The sequence below is a fragment of the Manis javanica genome, chromosome 14 (genome assembly GCF_040802235.1).
Source record: "Manis javanica isolate MJ-LG chromosome 14, MJ_LKY, whole genome shotgun sequence".
NCBI lineage: Eukaryota > Metazoa > Chordata > Mammalia > Pholidota > Manidae > Manis > Manis javanica.
The window spans coordinates 10,763,546-10,783,235 of NC_133169.1; the positions used below are offsets into that span (position 1 = coordinate 10,763,546).

Sequence of the window (19,690 nt, forward strand, 5' to 3'; positions counted from 1 at the left end):
TTTGGCCCCCTGCTGAAACTCAACTTTTACCTTGCATCAACTCCAAATTGCTTAATCCCCAGAATCAACCAAATGTTTCAGCTGCCAGGCCCATACCTGGGTCCCTTGTCCCTTGAGTTATCACCTTGTTCCATCTTGGTCTCCTCTAATTTACCTTCTCCAGGAAACCTTGGGTCATCAGCCCCTTCTCCAATCAGCAGCTTGGGATCTACCATTTCCCCTCAAAGCCTGGCTATCATTTTGTAAGTATATGTGTTTTGTTGATGACATGCGTGTCTGTCCTGTGGCTCCTATGAAACTGGATAACCTAGGACAGGGATGGAGTCACACAATCTGACCACCTGGAACCTTTCCTGAGTTCTCAATAATCACCAGGGTACTTGCAGACACCCAGAAAGCTCTGTTGCCTGACAGGATACACACAGGAGCACATGGGGGTCACCCACTCCGCTCCGGGGTGAAGCCACTGACCTGAGGGATCAACCCCCCTACAACACAAATATTTTTAGGAGTTTTTAATAGTCTGGCGCCTGCCAGCTTTTCCAGCCTCGGCTCCTGCCACTCCCCCATGATGTAGTCTTTGTCCCAGACACAGCCACAAAGCATTACTCACCATGAGTGAACTCTCATGCCTCTGTGCCTTTGTTCAGATTTACCTTGGCCTTGCAAGCCCCACCCCCGTCCCCCATCTGAACAAATCTTACTCATCTTTTCAGTATCAACTCAGGCTTCGGGGCCTCTATGAAGCCTCCCCACCAGAAGGCAACCCCCACTCTGTGTTGGGTATAATTTTGCATATTCCCACATCTTCAGTGCACTTTAGAATAAGGGCTCCCAGATTTGGAATTTGTCTCCCCCTGAAACCAAAGCTTACAAAAGCCAAAAACCCCAACAAAAATGAGCATAGCTGTCTGCAGAATGGTGGTAGGGAGCCTGGGGATACAGCGCAGGGTCTCTGGGACATCCTAGGCCTTGAGGTATAACCAATGACAGCTATTTGTTGTTAGAACAGAGTAACTAACAGCCATGATGCTTCCTAAATGCCACACATTAAGCACCCTACATATATTATCCCCTTTAATCTTGAGAGCAACCCCATGAGGGAGGATCAATTCTTGGTTCCCTTGTACATCTGAGAAAACAGACTACTCAGAGAGGTTGTTATTTGCTGAAGGTCACATAGCTAAGTAAAGCAAAGAGCCAGGACCCATCCTCAGGACAGTGGGGCTCTGAGAGCCCAAGCATTTAACCCCCAGGCTGCACTGCCTCTCACATCCTGCTATCATCTCGTGTTCTGGGGGATGCTCTGCAAAAGACTGAAGAGAAAGGAGTTGAACCATAAGAATCTGCTGGCTTTTGTCCAGTGCGATCCAAGGCCAAAAACCCTGAGTCTGGTAGACAGGAGTCCCAGGAGTAGTTACATTTCCTGGGATCAGGAAAGCCGGGTCAGTTTGCCAGAGTTCTCAAGTGCTAACCTGCCTTTTGTTCGGTCCCTCATCTTACAATAATAGAGGCCTGCTGGGCTTCCCACACTGTGCTTGGTCCTGAAGATACATAGTCCTGGGCAGGACAGGCAGGGAAACAAAAACCCTACAACTCAACATGGTAAGTGCCATCTATAAAAGAGGGTCTGAAAAAAAAAAAAAAAGAGGGTCTGAGGGCCAGAGAAGGAAGATGGTGACTAACCTTGCAAGACAGGCTTAAGGCTCAAAAAGGCTGCCTGGAGGACAGAAGGCTTGAACTGAATGTAAGAGAAATATGTACCCACATTTTCTTGTGGCATATTTAGGGTTTTACTTTCCACATTAAAATGTTTTAATATACTGATAATTTATTTTGGTAGAAGGTGTGGTGTTGAAATCTAACTCAATTTACTTTTTGAAATGATAAGCTGGTTGCAAATGGTTTCCAAACAATCCATCCTTCCTCACTCACTTGGAATGCCATCTCTGTCAGATGCTAAACTGGCATACGTTTGATCTATTTCTTCATTTTTTATTCTGTTCCACTGATCAAGGGAGGGAGGTGGTATATTGTAGTGGCAGTTTTGCAGGCTCTGAAGTCAGATTATCTGGGGTTCACTTTGGTTTCCTCATTGTGAAATGGAGATAATAGCACTTACTTCGGATGGTGGCTGTGAAGATTGAATGAGATGATGCATATAAAGTACTCATTATAGTGCCCAGCACAAAGTGATCCATCAGGGAATGCCAGCTGCCATGAGGATCCCTCTCTGCCCTCTCCTGTACCAGTGACCCAGGAGGGTGAAATTACTGAGCCCATAGCTTTGAGTCAGATGGGTCAGCTGTGCTACTTACAATCTGCATGACCTTAGGCAAGTTACTTACCTTTGACCCTCTCTCTGTTTTACAGGTTTCCTCATTCATACATGGGGATATAAAAGTACTTACTGCAGCATGTTGTAAAAACTAAATCTAACAGTGTCACACAGGAGGACACACAATAGTCCCTCGACGAATGTTTATTCTTCTGTAGATTATTATTATAACAATTTATTTCTGCCTTTATATATTTTAGGGCAATCCCCTTCTCATTCTTTCCCCAACAAATTTTCTAGGAAGGGGCAGTCTTTCAGAGCCAGGCCTACTATAGATGAATAAGGTAGAATTTTTGGATCTGCAAAGCTGATACCTGGTCTCTGAACTGTGTTGAAAGTAACAGTGAACTGTGTTGAAAGTAACAGTGACCGGTAAGGTCTTGAGAAAGCAACTTGTAGGATTTGGGGGGATTTTGAAGTTCATATAGCAGGTTTTTAAAAACGTTTTTATTTTGTCTTCATTTTTACTTTTACAAAGGAATTTGCATAGTTTAAAAAGTTGACTAGTTCTAAAAGGCATTTAATGAAAAATAACAGTCCCCTGCTTTGCTTCTCCCACCCCTACACACACTCTTCCATAAACTAGTCGTTTCTTGGCTGCCTCTTCTGGTACTTATCTCTTGTCTTTCTAAATAACATGCTCATATTATTATTTATTTTTTCTATTTTAGATACAATCAGTTGCCTGCCTGTCCTGGAAGATGAGGATATAGTTCTCTCTAATCCTTACTCTCCTAATAGACTCCCCTCCCCCACTCTCTCAATGCAAATATATTCCAATTTTTAGTTAAATGAATACTCAGTGTTTACAGTATTAGGGCTGTGAAAATATTCTTCACAGCTGAGTTATGCAGTGTTTGTACTAAGACTGTGTGTATCTGTAGAAACTTCTTTTGTTAATTAACATCAAGGACACGGGCTGAGATACTTCCTCCTCTAAAATCATTTAGTCACAAATTGCTGTTTGAAAGCAATCAGTGAGAAAGGAACATTTCATTCTTGCCTGGAAGTCTGGCCATGTATCAGTTTGACACAGAAGCAGATTTCCAAACTCAGTGCAAAACTTCAGATACAGTTTGGATACAACATTCTACATTTAATTATGTAGTTTTTTATTATGTAATTATCTAAAATTGATTGTCTTAATTTTGTAGTTTCAAAGTGGACCCTCAGTTCACCTCTCAGCCCAGGCTTGTTGATTCCTTCTCTTACATCCTCATTTACCTTGATCCTATCAAAACCCTGCTTCATTAAAATATTACCTAAACTTAACCCTTTCCCATATCCTGCAACGACCCTGTTTTTTTCATTTGATGAGCCGTACCATAGTTCCTCTGCCGTGTGTTCTCTCTTGCAACAGCGATTTAATAAACCAAATTCTGTCTAACCACAGTTATGTTCCTAATGGTTTTCATCAGTTTTTATCCATTCTCTTTCTTTTACTCAGTGTTTTCCCTAAGGTTGAAAAATCGCCTGACCTTTTCTTTTACTTGGTCTTCTATATATATATTGTGAATTCATTCCCCAAACTCTTTGAAAGATGTATATACTTTTTCTCAATACCTTAAATGCATCAGGTAATCACGTCCCCACACATGTTTTTTGTTTTAGTTTTTTCTTAAAAACACCTTCCTGGAGCCCTTCTTCCTATGGCTCCAAGCTTTACTAGTTGCTCCCCTGCATTTCTTTTTTAAAATATTACAGCCTCTGTTCTAACAGTACGTCAAGGCATCCCGGTGGTTGTCAATGCAGCATCTGCTTTCTTGACTCCTGCTTTCCCCCGCCTTCGCAGGAGGGGCCAAGTGTTTGTTTCTCCAAAGTCTATCGCGGCGCTCAGGAAACGTTCGAGTGAATAAAAGAGTAAGTAAGTGAGTGAATGAATGAATGGGATCTCTATGCGTAAGTGAAGTTTAAAGAGAACGGTACTACATACCCACCAAAGTGCTAAATTCTACAAGCCCCACGCCAGCTTGGAGCAGGACACCGAAGCCCCTAGGGGCCCAGAAAGGAGTTTGCGGGGGCAGATTCCGTTTAATTCAGTTTCGGTAAGACCGCGGCCGCCAGAGGTGGACTACAAGTCCCATAAGGCCACGCGGAAAGAGGTGCGCGAGCCGTTAAGGACTTCCGGTCGCTGAAGCAGGAGGCGCGCGGGCAACGGAGACCCGCGGCAAAGGGTAAGTGGGTTGAGGGTTGAATGGAAAGCACTACGAGGGCGAGAGCGCTAGAGAAGTGGCACGGGGCGTGGGTGAGGTAGGACAGGGAATTGGTATTAAATGAAGAGGGGGTGGCAACCAAAAGTAGCAAATACTCAGAAGAGGGACCCCCAGCAGGGCTGCAGTCTGAAGGAGCACAGCATGCTGCAGGCGAGAGGGTGGAAGGGACCTCGAGCTTTGCCTTCTCTTCCCACAGTGACATGACGAAATTAGCGCAGTGGCTTTGGGGACTGGCACTTGTGAGCGCCACCTGGGCGGCCCTGACCCTCGGAGCCGTGGGCCTGGAGCTGCCCTCGGCATGCCGGGAGGTCCTGTGGCCACTTCCCGCCTACTTGCTGGTGTCCGCCGGTTGCTATGCCCTGGGCACTGTGGGCTATCGCGTGGCCACTTTTCACGACTGCGAGGATGCCGCCCACGAACTGCAGAGCCAGATCCAGGAGGCCCGAGCCGACTTAGCCCGTAGGGGGATGCGCTTCTGACACCCTAACCCCATTCAGGCGGGCGCGGCCTACGCTCCCTCCCCCATTAAAGAGCAAGTTCTTTTTTTTCTCTAACTTTGTTTAGTGGGAGTATGGTGAGTGGGAGTTAGGGGTTCTGTGTACCAGTTGTTGAGAAATGAGAGGTAGATGAGCTGCCTTCCTGAGATGCCTCTGTTTTTGCATCTTGCTGGTGTTCCTTTTTGTTCGAGGCAAAGACCCTTTCTCAAGGTCTCTCAGGATGGAAATGTCATTTCACTTTCTTAGTCGTTTTAACCCTGTCAGGAAGTACTTCTTTAAGCCTAACTTCCATTCTTCATAACATCCAAGCTCTGTTCTTTTTATTATTATTTATTAAAGTATCATTAATATACAATCAACAGTCCCTGTAATCAGTTTATATTGTGATTGCAAATTATTATGCCCCTTTACCCGCCTCCACTCTCCCCAACCCCTCCCGCCCAGTAACCACTAGTTACTTTCAGCGCCTATGAGTCTACTGTTGTTTGGTCCTTCTGTTTTGCTTTGTTTTTATATTCCACAAATAAGTGAAATCATACGGTATTTGTCTTTTTCTGACTGGCTTATTTCACTAAGCATAATACCCTCTAGATCCATCCATGTTGTTGGAAATGGCAGGATTTCTTTTCTTTTTATGACAGAACAAGCTCTGTTCTTTTTAATGCTTTCCTAGGTCTTTCCAACCTCTTGGTCAGATACCTTTTCTGAGCTAACCTTAGCAACCCAAGAATAACTGCAGGTCCAGCCAGTGCAGCTCTACCCTTCCCCAGACCAGGCAGGCTGAGAATCACTGAACACAGCAGGAACCTTGAGGGGCAAGGATAGGGAAGTTTATTTTAAGGCACATTCTAAAGATTTCACCCCAACCTCCAAAATTAGAAAATAGGATCTCTAAGAAATAAAGTGGTTCATCTCCTAATCCTCTAACTAAAACTGTTTCTTTTTTGGTTTCTCAATTTTCAGTTACTTCTTTCCCACAACCCACTGCACCTGGGGAACTGGTTGGCAGGAACAGCTGAAATTAGGCACTCTCTTTGGTAATAAGTTGGCCTTAAGGTGCCAGTGATCAGGTGAACTGCCTCAGGTTTGCAGGAGCTGATAGTTCCTGTCTTGCTTGTGGGGGTACTTCCAGAAAAGCCAGAAGCGAATGAGGCTGGTGAGGATCCCTGGGAAGTTGGGCACCTGAAATCACAAGGGCCGCCATGAGGAAAGGAGCCGATTGCCCACCTTGCACATCTGTGACACCATCTCTATTCTGCTTACCATGATGTAGGGATCTCTGAGTCGAAACCCGTAGAGGGTCCAGGAGGTAGAGGTCAAGAGGGTGGCAATGGTGAGTGAGAAGGAGAGACGTTGAGTTGATTTAGTCTGAATGACCTTGGCCTGTGGGAAAAGGATGAAAGACAATCCTAGCCCAGACACACAGTGAAGCTCCCACCTTGCCTAAGAATTTCTTTAGAAAAAGTCAAATATCCTCCCTATTCTGTTACCCAAACTTTTCCTCTGGCCTCCCACTCACCCTCTTCTACTGCCCTGTCTCCTTCTAGAGTTTCGGATCTTCCCTTTCTCGTCAGTGTAAGCCACAGTCTCTAGCTAGTAGGAGCCCGATCCTTCTTATCTCCCCCACCTGAACACCCTCACTCACCAAGTCAGCCAGTGGTGAGAGGTACATACTGATGGTGCAGGCACTGGAGAAGAGGCCCAGCTGCTGAAGCCGGGCCTTAGGGTCTGGCACCACCAACCATAAGTAGCAAAAACCCAGGAGAAGGACCCCCAGCAGGACTGCAGTCTGAAGGAGCACAGTATGCTGCAGGGGAGAGGGTAGTCTCACTTGTAGATGTATCAGGAGCCCTCTCTGACTCCCCTGCTGGAATTAATTCCTCCTGCTTCGTCCCGTGCTCCAGTGGCAGAGCCAGCCGTTCTCTAAGCTTAAAGGCTTGCACTTGCCACAGCCTATTTCCCTCCTGGGACTTGAGAACGTGTCTAATCCACCCACAATCACCCAGTGATTCCACCCACTAGAAGTTTCTAGGAGAGGGAAAGGTATTTTTGTGAACCTGGTACCTACATTAGCAGCTTAATAAATGCTTGTGTTGATTGAATGGGGAAACAGAGCTGATCAACTCATTCTCAATCACTGGCCCTTGCTCTAAAGGAACTATGGGGAGACAAAAGCCCTTTCCCCTCAGCTTGTTGGGCAGCAAGGTACCATCAGGCTAGGCAGAGCTACCAGCTTGCCACAATAGGGGGGGTAATGACTGCAAGGCTGGAGCGGCTTTCCAGGAAGAGGTGCCAGTGCCTGCCTGTTAAGAGTCTTCTAGGAAGCACTGTTTGCCCTGCCAGCAAGGCAGGGCGTGTAGCAGAAAGGTGGGTCCAGGAGAAAGGCCTCTACCTTTCGAGGGCAGTAGTGCAGATATACCAAGATATACAGGGTCTGAAGCACAGCACCCACGGTGTTGACGATGATTAGAGTCCCATCACCCTTCAAGGCCCCATAACTCAGCCAGCTCAGGTTGCTGCAGGGTGGAAAGGAGGGAGATACGCCCCGCAGAGTTGAGTGTGGGAGTGGGGCCTGAGAGGGGGGGCCTCTTCCACATTCCTCCTCCCACTCCCTCACCTCCCTTAGATAGCCTCTCCCACCGCAGCCGTCTCCCCTCTCACTTGAAATCCGTGGTGAGAAAGGGCAGGAACTGGACACTGTCCACGCTCCGAGTCATCCGCATGTGCCTGAGGTCCGAGCTGTAACGGAGCCCCGAAGGCATGGGTGTAAGGTGGGAGGGCAGAACCAGGCTGCTGGGAAGTCGAGATCCCCGATACCTGTCATCCTCCCTGCACCGCTGCAGGCCCCCTGGCCCCGCCCTCAGCTCCCTTGCCTTCTTTCTCAGGTCAAGTGATCCACCTCGCCCTCGTACCCCGACCCCCAAAACCCTATTCCACTTTGACCCCAGGTTCCGGACGCAGCCTGGGGCTGCCGCCACGTCTCTGTCCCCCGTTTCTCCTTTCCTGACTTCCTGGTCCTGCCCAGCCCGGCCCGGCCGCGCTCTCACAGGCCGGTGGAGAACATGCCGAGGGTGAAGAGCACACAAGCTCCGGAAAGGAGCGAGTCGGCCACGCCGCCCGCCTCCATCCCTCCCGGAGCCGGAACCCGCGGTCCACCGCCGGCGACGCCGGAGTCCCGCCCCTCGCGTCTCCAGCCCCGCCCCCGTGGCATCGGCCGTCCCACCGGAAACTGAACCGGAATCCCGCCCAGCCCTAGAACCTCAAGCCGGAATCAGGCCCAGCCCCTCCGAGCGCTGGGCCGTCTCTGCGGGCCTGCGGCAGACACGCAGGATTCCTGTCCTGGCGGCGGCCTGCAGATCCCAGCCGGACCCCTTCCTACGGCTCTGCAGATTTGTGCCCGACACCCGCCGTTCCTCTCCTGCTTACTCCCTGAATCATTTAGACCCCCATCCTCAACTCTTTCCCACAGGCCGCGAACCTACTACGTAGTAGACCTCAAAAGCTTGCTAGACCCAACCAGATTTCAACACGCTTCTCATCAGAGCTCCAGATCAGAACCTCAGATACCCAGAGCTTGGTAGGTTTTCCTGAAGCCTCTTGTTTTTTCCCCCAAATAACAGGGGTAGCCAGGTATCACAAGTCTGTCAGGTGCCCTCTCCCTTTGGCCACACTGCCAACTTGCCATGACTTGGCCAGCCCACTGAAACGCGCATCACTGACCTCCTGGTCCAACCAAGGCTGCTGGCAACTTTCCCTCCCAGCTTCCCACATGTCCCTGTTGGTGGGGCTGTGGGGTGGGGTCGCATGCCTCAGCCGGCAGCTGCCCTGACTCACCCAACAGCAAGAGTACCTGAACAACACGCCAAAGCCAGGCACTGAGAAAGTGGGAGTGAGGCAGAGGTTAGACGGGAAGAACTTCCAGAGTGGGGTGCAGCCTAGAACCTGAGCGACTGCTGTGGGGAGTGCTCCTGTGTAGGGCAACCCTCAGAGGAGGAAACACCCCACCCTTTTGGGCTGGTGATGGGCATATTTTTTTCCCCTTTCCACAGAGAGGGGAAAAAATTTCAAACCCAATCGCTACCAGAGTTGCACAGAGCCTAGCACATAGCAGGGACCAGTGTTCACAAATTAGGATGGAGGGCCTGAAAAGCATGTCCAAAAAGACAAACACATTGCTTTATTTTGAGACAAAGAACATTGTATAAAAAAACTCCAGTTGTAGAAATCAGCACAAACACACATCAAGTTTATATACAGACTCTATACACGTGGGCCCTGCCCTTCAGGCTACACTCTAGGCACAGACTCTGTGCTCATGGGCACTGCCCTCAGAGCTACACTCTTAAGAACAAGTTGGCACAGCCCCCCCAGTGGCACAGCTCTGGGGAGTGCTGCCCCAGGATGGGAGAGGATGCACACCCCTCTGTGGCAGGTCCATAGACAGAAGTCTTGGGGGAGATGTGGGGTCAGCCCAAGCGTGCTGCCTCTCTTGTCCCTGGCTCCCAAGCAGGCAACTCTCCTGCTTTTCCTTCAGTTAGTTCATCTGGGCATCCTTGGCTCTCTCTGGGAGGGGCATCTTTGCCAAGCTCAGTGTCCCATCTGCAGGACCCCAGGCTCCTTCCAACTTGGCTCCCACAGTGCCCTTTTTAAGAGGCTGTATCTGCACAGTTTGTTTCTTTGGCTTAAGGGCAGAAATGTTGGGGAAAGAACTGTCCCCACTTCTGTGTCCATCCCTCTGAGGTGGAGGTAGGGGTGGCACTGCCCAGCTTGCAGACCTCCTTTGGGTTGAAACCCTTAATACTGACCCGTTTTGAGGCTGCTGGCTGGCAGCTTGTGCATGTGATGGGAGTGGTTCCCAGGAATGGGGCTTTGGGAGGGGCCCCAGGACAGGTGAGGGGTGCCTGCGCTTGCCTCCTCAGCCCCGTTCCAAGCCTTAGGCCAGATGTGGTATACATCTTCATGGGGTTTGCAGCAGCAGGAGTGGAAGGAGCAACACAGCCCAGGCAAGTGGGAAGAGGCGGGGGGCAGCACTGTGACCAATGCTGTGTAGAACCTGCACCTCTGGGTCATCTGTAAGGTGAGAGGGCAAAGGCCCCCAAGGTGAGAGGCCCAGTTGCTGGCACTGGCCCCCAGAACCCAGTAAGGTTTCCCCAGCCCCTGTCCAGCAAAGGAGCCACCGCCTGTACCAAACCTCCTCAAGCAGTCCCCCTCTGTGCCATGAGCCTAATTTGCTCCAGCTACCTACCGGCTGGAAGTCTCTTCTCTTGTGGATTGGCATGGACCTGAGGGCTGTGAGCTGAAAGACAAGAGTGGCTGTAGATCAGGTACTGGACTGGGGAGGGAGAGGGATGGGAGTGCTGGCTGGGCTGGGCAGTGGGATCCTGGATCACTAGACCAGGCCCAGTACAGAGATGCAGGCAAGAGGCCCCCAAGACCCTGACACTCACTGATTTTGCCATTGACGGTCACCTTCAACCTTAAGCACCGGTGGTCTTGGTGGTAGATGGGTTTGGCTGCAAGATAAGCCCACAGGGTGTTAAGGAAGGAACCTTTGTTGGAAGAAAATATAAGCACAAATGCCTCTGGCCCTGGTTTCTTTGTCTCTACTCATTTTAATCCCTCTCTTCCCTCTAATCTTTAATCCTTACCTTCCTTAGTTTTTGCCTACTTTCTGAAGTCTTTGGGATACCATTGGCTTGATCTTGTAACTCTTAAAATCCAATACTGTCTCCACTGTTCTCAGGATGAAGTCGAACCTCCTTAGCACTTCTTAGGCCCCTATGATCTGCACTGTCCACCTCTCTGAGCCCTCCCCACTCCTGCCAGGCTGAGCCACAGGGAGTTCCCTGAAGATACCTTGCTCCCTTTGCATGTGTTGCCTCAAACCTAGCCAGCTCCTCTGCTTGTCTTAAGCTTTTGGGTTTTCTTCCCCAGGAAGCCTTCTCTGAATCCCCACCCCTGCCCGGCAGGTACCGAAGTCATTTTGCCAGGGCCCCTGTGCTCAGATCTAACCATATTGTACTGTTCTAATGCTATGTTAATCTATGTGTGTCCCTTCCCAGCTTCCTGACAGGGATCCTGTAATGTTTTATTTATCTCTGTGCCTATAGTGCCAAGCAGAGTGTCCAGTGCACTGTAGAAGTGCACTCCACATTTGTAATGTGAATGAATGAGAACAGAATTCAGGATTGGAAGGGGCCATGTGCTGCCCGACTCCCTAAGCATGTACCCAAGCATATGCACCACACTGGCTGAGGCCCCCAGTATAGGCACCTGTCTGCATGCCTCCCAGGTACTCACAGATGTAGTAGTAGCTGTGTCCCTCTTTGAACTCTTTGCCCAGGGTAAAGGGTGTGAAGCGCTGAAACTTCTCTGATAGCTTTTCCGGGCCATGTCTGGCATTGGGCTGGTTGCACTGCCAGCGGACCTGGTCTTTGGATTGGGGTTGGCACAGTTGGTACTGTTCATGCTCCACCAGGTACAGTGTGTACTGCTCCATGGCAGCGTCTCCCACAGTCTCATCCTCGTAATGTGGGCAGATGATGTCCAGGTAGTCATTCAGCCGCACATGTACTGTGTAGTCCTCATTCCGGAACCTGGGCATGCGCAGACGGGAAGGAAGCAAGGCGGCTCAGAAGCCAGACCAGTCTTGAGCCTCCAAATGTTTACATGCCCCTTATATTTCATACTGCTCCCCCTAAAGGTTTTTTGAAAGTCTCAACTCTTAGTATTTACTGATCTTGATCTCTTAAATATCCTTCTACCATCTCCAAACATTCTCCCCACCATCACTGTCTCCCATTAGTCCTCTAAATAGCATCCACTTAGTATCTTTCAGGTACCAAAGCACTTCCCATAACCCCCTGATATTTACTAAGGATGGGCTTCTAAATACTTCCTTAGCTCACTCATCATTCACTTCTACCCATAAATATTTCCCCAAATCTGTTTCTACCAGTTGCTCCTTTAAATGCTCTTAGACCTCAGTCTCAGACCCTAGTGGCCCATTCTATAATCAGGATCCAGAACCCCTTTCTCTTCACCATGCTAGCCTCAGCCCCCACACATGCACATCTTCACCTTTCGTACTCCTCTCCTTTTGCTGAGCCACCAAGTGTATCTCACATTTCTCAGCTTCGCTTTCCTCCAGACGCCCAATACACCCAGGCTCACAGATGATGCCCAGACCTTCAAATGAAATCACTTACAACAATTCATTCTAGCTATTCGTACTTATGCTCAGGTCTCCTTGTCCACTTCTCTCAAAGCACTCCAAAACTTCTGGGGCCCTCTATCACCAAAAGCCACACACTCCTACCTCCCTGGAGATGAGCTCCCGAAATGCTGGAGTTCTCAGACTTGAGACTGCCTCTCCCCTCCCTCCCCTCCTCCCAAGGTGGAGCCAGCTCCCCTCCCCCAGCCCATTCCCCCCAGGCTCCACAGGCTCCAGCCTGACTGCCCACCGGCCCCTCCCCCAGCTCCAGACACCTGGCTCCAGTCTGGGTGGGGTCCTAGCAGGGGGAAAAGTGCCTCCCCACCTCCCTCTCTAAGCTGGTCAGCTTCTCTAAACTCCCCCAAGCATTGCCAGCTACAGACTCATCAGAGTTGGCTGCCAACTTGCTTCAAACCAAAGCCCAGGGCATGGGGGTGGGGTGGGGTGGAGGGGCAGGAGTTAGGCCCAGAGGCCTCTGAGGTGGGCACCCACTGTCCAGTCAGCATGACCCCTAAGAGGCGGGGCCTTGCAGCAGCCTGCCAGTACTCAAGCTAGGCTTACTAGGGCCCTGCCCCCACCCTGGGGAAAAGAGAGAGAGAGAGAAAGAGAGGAGCAGAGAGAGGCTTTTAAAATTCCTCTCTGGAGAGATAAACATAGAAGCCATTTCAGAACAGGTATTTCAGCTCTGGGCCTGGCGTCTTTCCCCCATTCCCGTGACGGGCACTGACTCATTCCTCACCCACCTCTGCCACCCGCCCCAGATTCATGAGAGCCTGTACAAATTCACCTTGGCAAATGTGGACATCCCCCAGGACCCCAGGATGACACAGTGCCCACTTGCCCTAGGCACTGGCAGGTCTGAATGGGCAGGCTACCTGCCCCTCCAGCACCAAGGAGGCCAGTGCCAAGCTCACAGGGGCACCACCCTTCTTCGCACGCTGCCCCAGCCTGGGGCCTGGAGATCTCCATGGCCCATGCCCACTGCCCTGAGTCACCCATGCCAGCCTCACACCCGAGCAGCTCATGGCCACCTCATCTTTGCCCTCAAGCTGAGCCCACTTGGCTGCCTGTAGATTCCACTCTGGGCTGGCTTCTCTTTAGTCCTGAGTATGGTAGGCTGTGTGTGTGTGTTTGTGTGTGTGGCCAGATGGACAGGGGAGAAGCCGTGCTTGGTGGGGCACCCATCACCCCCCTCCTGGTGGCACAATCTGCTCCACTTCATGCTCCTTTGACTCCTGCTATCCATCTGGGAAAGGGGACAGCGGCGTCAGGGAAGGCGGGGAAGGGGGGCAAGGAAGAGGCTCCTTCCTGAAAGAGAGGAAACCTGGGAGCTTGGGAACGGAAAAGGCTAAGGTCCCCCCCTCCCTACTCCGGCTTCCTGTTCCCTCCTCCTCCTTCAGCCAACACCTGGCATGGACATAAACAGGGACTTTGCTCTCTCCCACTAGAACAAGATTGGGTCAAGGAAGCAAAGACTAAGCAACAAGGAGTGGGGTGGGGGTAACTGGATGGCGAGTGGGCAAGAGGGCATTGCTCTCTGGGGTTGGCAGCGGGCTCTTTCCTTCCCGCGCAACATGCCACAGACGACAGACCCCCCACCAAACAATGCTGCCACAGGGTCAGAAGAAGCTGGCACAACATATTTCTCAAGGGGAGTAAGGGACAGGCACGCTAGGGCTGGGGTGGCTAAGCTAAGTGAAGCATTTTTTCCTGACCCCAAGCGGCACAGCCCTCCTCGCCCTGCTCCACCCTACCCCCCTCTTCAGTTTTCCCGCAAATATTGTTCCTATAACTACAGAAAACTCAAGGGCAAGAACAAAGGGTGTAAGCAGGAGCTTCTTCCTTTAGTACCATTTGCCTCACAGCCCTAAACGTACCCAGCAGAAATTAACTCCTTCCTGCCCAGCATCCTGGCAACCTTATTAACCCCTTCCATTCCTTCTAAACATTTCCCATGAACTCCCGCCCCACCCGTTTTCAGTTTTACAACTTTATCTAAAGAATAGGTGACTCTCTCAGCCAACCCCCACATAGCATGTGCCTCATTCATGCTACCTCAAAAGATCCCTTGTGGGAGAGGGCTTCCCAGGGACACCTTAAATACAGAATGAACTTCTAATGTCCACAGCCCAGATCTCTCCAGAAGGGTCCTTCCAGGATTACTGTGAAAATTCTGCTTACTTCTGATGTCATATCAAGTACCTGTCACTGTGGACAGATGCCCAAATGACACACAAGGAGAGGCAGGGAAGCTTCCGTGGTGGAAGGGCCTAGAACAAGAGCCCTGGCCGCCAGGGAGGTGCTCCATGCAGGAGGCAGGAACATCAGCATGGATCCTTCACTTCGGAGTAATAGGGGTGCCAGAGGGAAGGAAAGGAAGTACAGAAATAGTGGCAGTACAGGCAGGCAAGGGCAGGTTCTTGCTCTGGGGTCGGGCATTCCCAGTTAGGGGGGAAGAAGTGAGGGGAAGAAAACCTACGAAATCCCTCCCTCCTCTGGTCACCTCCCAAGACACCGGTCAGGGGCTGGCCAGGGCAGTTAACCTGGGTGGCGGGGGCGCGGTGCTAATCGGGCACCCAGGCTGTCAGCCACAGACTCGGGGCTTACTTGGGGTTTGAACTGTTCCAGAAGACGGTGTGGCGGTCAGCAGCGGCCAGACTGCAGCACAGACCCAAGAGAGGGGCCCAGAGGAACTCCATGGCGCGGGGCCTGGGCAGGCCGGGCGAGGACGAGGGGCTCCTCTCGGGGGTCTGAGTTCCCGCTGGCTTTCTCCGCGGCGCTCTCGGCACAGCGCTCACAGCTCTGGCCCCTTCGCCTCTCGACTCCGCCTTTTGGGCCGGCGCCGCCAGCCACCCCGCCCCGCCCCCGCCCCGCCCCGCGTGAGGCCCTGGGGCTTGGGGGCTGGGGAGGTGGAGGAGGGGAGGATCCGGGACGCTCGGGGAGCGACGCGCAAGCCCCAGCCCCAGGACCAACCTGCCCAGCGCGGCGTGTTCACTCACTTGTGGGTCTGCGTGCAGCTTTGAGGGGTGTGCGGAGTGGTGGGGCCTTAGTCCCCCGGGCACGAGAAGGTGGGGCTGAGTCCCCGGGAGGGAGAAGGGAATGAACTCCACGTGCAGGTCCGCCAGCACGCGGGTGCGGGACCCAGCTTTGCTGCGCCCCGCGCGCATCTTGCAGGGTGCAACATTGTTGATAGGTCCCGCACCTTTCCCGAGCCTCTCACAGCCAGGCTTATGCGCCCGCCTTCCCACACTTCCCTCATACTCCCCCATCCCGGACTCGGCGCTCGGCTGCTCCTCCCCACACACGCGGCTGTTTGTTTTTGTTGGGTTTGTCAATGTTGCCTTTGTTCGGGAGATTGTGTCATCGCCTAGATGCCGGGAACAAAGTGCGACCCTGTGTGATTAAGTGCGTAACGTGTGCGGTCGGGGCTAAGGGCGCCTCTGTCCGCTCGGGACAAAGGGAGGGACACTCGGGATCCTGGGCCTTCCCTCTTGTTTCTGGTGCGCCAAAGGGCACTAATGACCTGTGTGTGTGTGCGCGCGCGCGCCGCGCCAACACACGTGCACCCTGCAAACGGGCTTTGAATATGGACTGTGAGAATCTGGGCACTAAGGGTGACAAACTGTAACCACACATGTGCATCTGGCATGTGTAACTACGTGTGATGGAGCGCAAGTGTGAAAGCATTTGTTAGTAGTATCACAGTCGCCTGTGGGGAAGCGTGTGAAACTTTGACGTATGTATACTAATGTTTGTGAACTGCGTGTGGAGAGGAGGGGAAAGGTGTACGGACGAGCAGCGGTCGTGGGGACGCGCGGGGTGTTTGTGCGAGTCGCCAATCTGGGCTTGGTCTCCAGTCAGTCAGGCCCCAGTTCCCAGTTCGTCCCCCCTCCCCCGCGCCATGAAAACAAACCCGCTGGAATTCGCCTTTCGGGGCTCTTCACCCCCTCGGGAGCCACTGCAGTCTGGAGAAGGGTTGGCGGGTGGTGTCTGCCTCCCGGCTCTCCGAGTGGAGAGGGCGGGCTGGTGTTTGATTAGGCTCGTGTGTGTGTGTGCGTGTGTGTGTGTGTCTAGAGCGGGAGGGCCAAACGTTATGTTTCTGCGGCATTTGGTGGCTTATGTGTGATTGTGTGGCTGTTTGTATGCGCCCCCCGCTTGGTGGTGCGAGTAGTGTGCACCCCTGGCCAGCACTTCCACGCGGGGGCGTACCGCGGGAAGCTACAAACCCGCGGCCCCCAGCAGGCTCAGGCCCAGCTTCCCCGGTTCCCAGGCCGTTTCATCCTCCTCTTTTACGGCCAGGCCTGGCGACAGCCTCTGTAATTACGCGGGGCCGAGACGCCGCGGCTAGTCGGGCGCTGACCGCGCCGGGGAGGAGCTTGGGACAGGGGACGGCCCGGGCCGGCCCCCACCCGCCGTGGGGCGCGAGCTGCTAGAGGCCTGACTTGCCGAGCTTAGGATAAATATTTACCAAGGTGCTCGCAGCCGGATCGGGTCTGCTTTTGCACACAGCCTCCACCCCTTACCCCCTCCATCCCCTGGCTTGCACCTGCTGCAGGCGACGTGCCCAGCCCCGCGTTTACGGAGGTGCGGCCCGCCCCTCCCGCTGGGGCCGAAGTCTACCCGCCGACCAACCCCAGGGCAGCGCCTCACGCGCGTTTTGCTCACCTGGGCAGACATCTGGGTGTCGTCCTTCCACGTGCCCCCCGGAGAGATCACCCCATCCCTGCTCGTGTGTCCCATAGAACCGAAGCCCCACGAGGGCAGGGTTTTTTGATTCACTGCTGTTTGGCCAGCGCCTGGCACAGCGCCTAGTACACGTAGTAGATGGTCAATAAATATTTGCTGAGTGAGATCACAGTTCAGTGAAGGTACTTCTAATGGACCTACTGCTCTGAAAAGAAACCAGGAGAGGGGTTACACAGAGGAAGGGTGGTGGTAGCTCTACAGAGACGGTGGCCCAGGATTGCCCTCTGGAGGTTTGGGGCATGTTTCCCTGTGTCTCTGACAGCTGGACTGCTTGCTGGACGGGAACGTGTGGGGTCCCTGGGCTGCACCGCTAGGGCCGGGCAGGCTCAGGCTCGCTTGGCCCAGCCCGGCGGGGCCACGTCCGTTCCCGCCCTGCCTGCGTCTAGGGCTGCAGCAAGCGGAATGCAGAAGAGGTGAGGGGAAATTCTGGGCCAGAACTTGACATGGAACCCTCTTTCCCAGGCTTGGCGCTCTCCCCAGTATTCTCACTTCAGGCTTTGATCTCATCACTCTTCTGTCCAAACAATGGTGCGTTTGGGGATCATTGGTCAGACCTAATGGCACCCCAAGGCGCCGGGTGTTGTAATGGGCACCGAGGGTAAGGGTGTTTCTAAGTTCAAATCTCTACCCTTGGGGAGCCCCTTGACCAGGAGGGGAACTGGACAAGCCACCGTTCATAGAAAAACTTACCAAGTGCTAATAGCTCAGACCCACAGCACGCACTCGCACTGCCCGGACACCCCTAGAGCTGCTGTGACGCCTGGCGGACCAAGAGGAGAGTTGCAGGCACTGTGCGATGCAATCGCAGCCCAATTTAAGGGATTAAAGACTGCAAGCCTGGACCTCAGGCTGCAGACAACTCAGCCTCCATCCCGTCCCATCACAGCCCCCAGCCTGCCCGGACGGGTCTAGTCTTGGTTCTTGCTGTGGGCCACCTCTCACCACAAAGTGGTGCGCCTGAGCTGGCTTTCAGCAATGCCACCCCCAGGCAAACATCTGTGCTAGGTGGCAGGAGCTGTCTGAGGTGACTGTCTGCCTGTCTGGGAAATTCCCCTGGTGAGTACTCTGTGGGAATTCCTGAGGGGCTTAACTCTTTGAGTGCCTTGGGAGAGGCCTGACCTCTGGAAGCGGGGTACTGTCCACTTGAAATGCTATTTCTAGTCTGGAACAGGTAGAGCTATTTTGATTGTTTCTCCCTTGCTGAGCGGCCAGTGGTTTACAGTGTGTGGGGAAGGACAGAGCCACAGGGCCTTGGGGCACCCATTTATCTGGTGCAGCCCCTGAGGGCATCTCTGGGCAATGGGGTGAGGGGAGGGCTGCTTCAGTGGAATCCTGAGCCTGGAGCAGTCTCTGCTCCACTCCTCACCGTCATTTTGAAAAATAAAGTGTATGTTTCCCATTTTATTAGTAATGTGTGTACATTTTTCAAAAGTTAGAAAATAGAGAACAGGGGAATAAAGGGAAGGACTCACCAGCCACTATTCCCATCTTTGTCCCTTCCATGACAGCCTTTTGCTTGGAGATTTTCTTTGCTCGTTTTTAGATAGTGTGATAAACATGACTCATTTCTACTATGTACTTCTTCTCCCTTTAACTTTACAACAGAAGACATTTTCCATGTTGTAAATGCTATATAAACAGTATTTTTCACAGCAGTGTAATGTTTCATTAAGTGGGTGTTTCAGAGTTTGCCACTGTAACAATACAGGGTAGAAATAAATGCATTCACACGCACACTCAAGCATGCCTCAGCTGCTAAGCAGTTGAGTTGACTGGCTCTTAGAACTTAGAAATAACCCTGAGATTGACTTCCAGTCAACAAACATTTACGGAGTACCCACTCTGGAATGGGCTCTGGACTGGGGCTGGGAACTTAGTGGAGGAAAATAGGTGAAGGCCCTGCTCTCATGGAGCTTACGTTTTAGATGAAATCTGGGCATCTTCTTTTCTATATTTTAGAGAATTTCACAGATGTGAGTAAATGCTTTTGATACTGCCAAACCAGAGCCAGAGTCTTTTGACTACTAGTTAAGTTGTTTTACTGAGGACCAAGGTGACCAAAACCTAATGGATCTGTCCCTTCCCCACATCCAGCTCAGGATGGGGCCAGACTCCATGGGAGAAGGTGGAATTCTTCCCCTGGGAGCCCACTGCAGGGAAGGGTGGTTTGGGAAGGAGATGGGAGAGACATTGCTAAGGAGGGTGGGAGGGACTGTGGTTTCTGCACAGAAAACACCAGAAGGTGTCTTGTACTGTCGCCTTTTCCAACAAAAATTGATTGATCGCTAATGTTGAACACTGTCCTGGGAGGCCCTGGCAACTCTGAAATATATCCTGGCCCTACAGGAATCTAGTCTGCTGGCAAATATATAATTAGAATATAGGAATTTAATAAAAGTACAAGTGGAATAACAGGCTTCCTCACAGAAGAAGCAATGTTTCTTCGGGCAGAGGAGGGGATATTTGAAATGGGTTTTGCAGGATAAGTAGGCATTCACATTCAGGGATGAGGAAACAAAACACAGGTAGATGGGTGAGAGCTTGTGCAGCGAATGCTCTCGTGTAGCTAGAATTACAGAATGGGCCCGGGAGAGAGGCGGGAGGTGAGAGCACAAGGTGGTTTGGGGGCCACACTGTCAAGGGCCTTGCATGCCAAACTCAGGATTTTGAACATTATTCTGTA

General features: G+C 52.0%; 3 protein-coding genes and 1 long non-coding RNA gene across 7 annotated transcripts in view; 2 read left to right on the forward strand and 2 right to left on the reverse strand.

Annotated features, from left to right (window-relative positions):
* Nucleotides 1-4,362: 4,362 nt before the first annotated feature.
* On the forward strand, nucleotides 4,363-5,403 carry DPM3 (dolichyl-phosphate mannosyltransferase subunit 3, regulatory). Its single transcript, XM_017676444.3, has 2 exons — nucleotides 4,363-4,512; nucleotides 4,748-5,403. The coding sequence occupies exon 2, from the start codon at nucleotides 4,752-4,754 to the stop codon at nucleotides 5,028-5,030; it is 279 nt and encodes a 92-aa protein (XP_017531933.1). The 5' UTR covers nucleotides 4,363-4,512; nucleotides 4,748-4,751; the 3' UTR covers nucleotides 5,031-5,403.
* A 453-nt stretch (nucleotides 5,404-5,856) lies between these two features.
* On the reverse strand, nucleotides 5,857-9,065 carry SLC50A1 (solute carrier family 50 member 1). Of its 3 annotated transcripts, none has more exons than XM_017676439.3 (6): nucleotides 8,096-9,065; nucleotides 7,710-7,787; nucleotides 7,441-7,564; nucleotides 6,694-6,855; nucleotides 6,312-6,431; nucleotides 5,857-6,230 (listed from the first exon to the last, which is right to left on the reverse strand). In XM_017676439.3, the coding sequence occupies exons 1-6, from the start codon at nucleotides 8,257-8,259 to the stop codon at nucleotides 6,129-6,131; spliced, it is 750 nt and encodes a 249-aa protein (XP_017531928.2). In that variant the 5' UTR covers nucleotides 8,260-9,065; the 3' UTR covers nucleotides 5,857-6,128. The 3 variants fall into 3 exon arrangements, with proteins under 3 accessions (XP_017531928.2, XP_036872616.1, XP_017531929.2); XM_037016721.2 differs by having other exon boundaries at nucleotides 8,115-8,247; XM_017676440.3 differs by lacking the exon at nucleotides 6,694-6,855.
* Nucleotides 9,066-9,202: 137 nt separating this feature from the next.
* EFNA1 (ephrin A1) lies at nucleotides 9,203-16,946 on the reverse strand. 2 transcript variants are annotated; one of them, XM_037016720.2, is made up of 5 exons: nucleotides 16,927-16,946; nucleotides 11,349-11,644; nucleotides 10,496-10,561; nucleotides 10,294-10,344; nucleotides 9,203-10,118 (listed from the first exon to the last, which is right to left on the reverse strand). In XM_037016720.2, exons 2-5 carry the CDS (start codon nucleotides 11,545-11,547, stop codon nucleotides 10,006-10,008), a joined length of 429 nt encoding a protein of 142 aa, XP_036872615.1. In that variant the 5' UTR covers nucleotides 11,548-11,644; nucleotides 16,927-16,946; the 3' UTR covers nucleotides 9,203-10,005. The 2 variants fall into 2 exon arrangements, with proteins under 2 accessions (XP_036872615.1, XP_017531987.3); XM_017676498.3 differs by lacking the exon at nucleotides 16,927-16,946 and adding an exon at nucleotides 14,869-15,219.
* LOC118972112 (uncharacterized) overlaps nucleotides 15,261-19,690 on the forward strand; it is a 35,331-nt gene continuing 30,901 nt past the window's right edge. The window contains exon 1 of the long non-coding RNA XR_005060930.2: nucleotides 15,261-15,666. This is a non-coding gene — a long non-coding RNA (uncharacterized lncRNA). The remainder of the gene's footprint in view (nucleotides 15,667-19,690) is intronic.

What these genes read in the sequence shown, in the direction of transcription:
- DPM3 (XM_017676444.3), top strand. Translation starts at nt 4,752, where the DNA reads ATGACGAAATTAGCGCAGTGGCTTTGGGGACTGGCACTTGTGAGCGCC.
- SLC50A1 (XM_017676439.3), bottom strand. Translation starts at nt 8,259, where the DNA reads ATGCCACGGGGGCGGGGCTGGAGACGCGAGGGGCGGGACTCCGGCGTC. An exon ending in TTTCTCACCACGGATTTCAA is followed by an intron (nt 7,565 to 7,709) that starts GTGAGAGGGGAG and finishes TCCACCCTGCAG; the next exon opens with CAACCTGAGCTGGCTGAGTT. An exon ending in TCAGAGATCCCTACATCATG is followed by an intron (nt 6,231 to 6,311) that starts GTAAGCAGAATA and finishes TTGTGATTTCAG; the next exon opens with GTGCCCAACTTCCCAGGGAT.
- EFNA1 (XM_017676498.3), bottom strand. Translation starts at nt 14,960, where the DNA reads ATGGAGTTCCTCTGGGCCCCTCTCTTGGGTCTGTGCTGCAGTCTGGCC. An exon ending in TGGAACAGTTCAAACCCCAA is followed by an intron (nt 11,645 to 14,868) that starts GTAAGCCCCGAG and finishes GCGCATGCCCAG; the next exon opens with GTTCCGGAATGAGGACTACA. An exon ending in GACCGTCAATGGCAAAATCA is followed by an intron (nt 10,345 to 10,495) that starts GTGAGTGTCAGG and finishes CTTGTCTTTCAG; the next exon opens with CTCACAGCCCTCAGGTCCAT.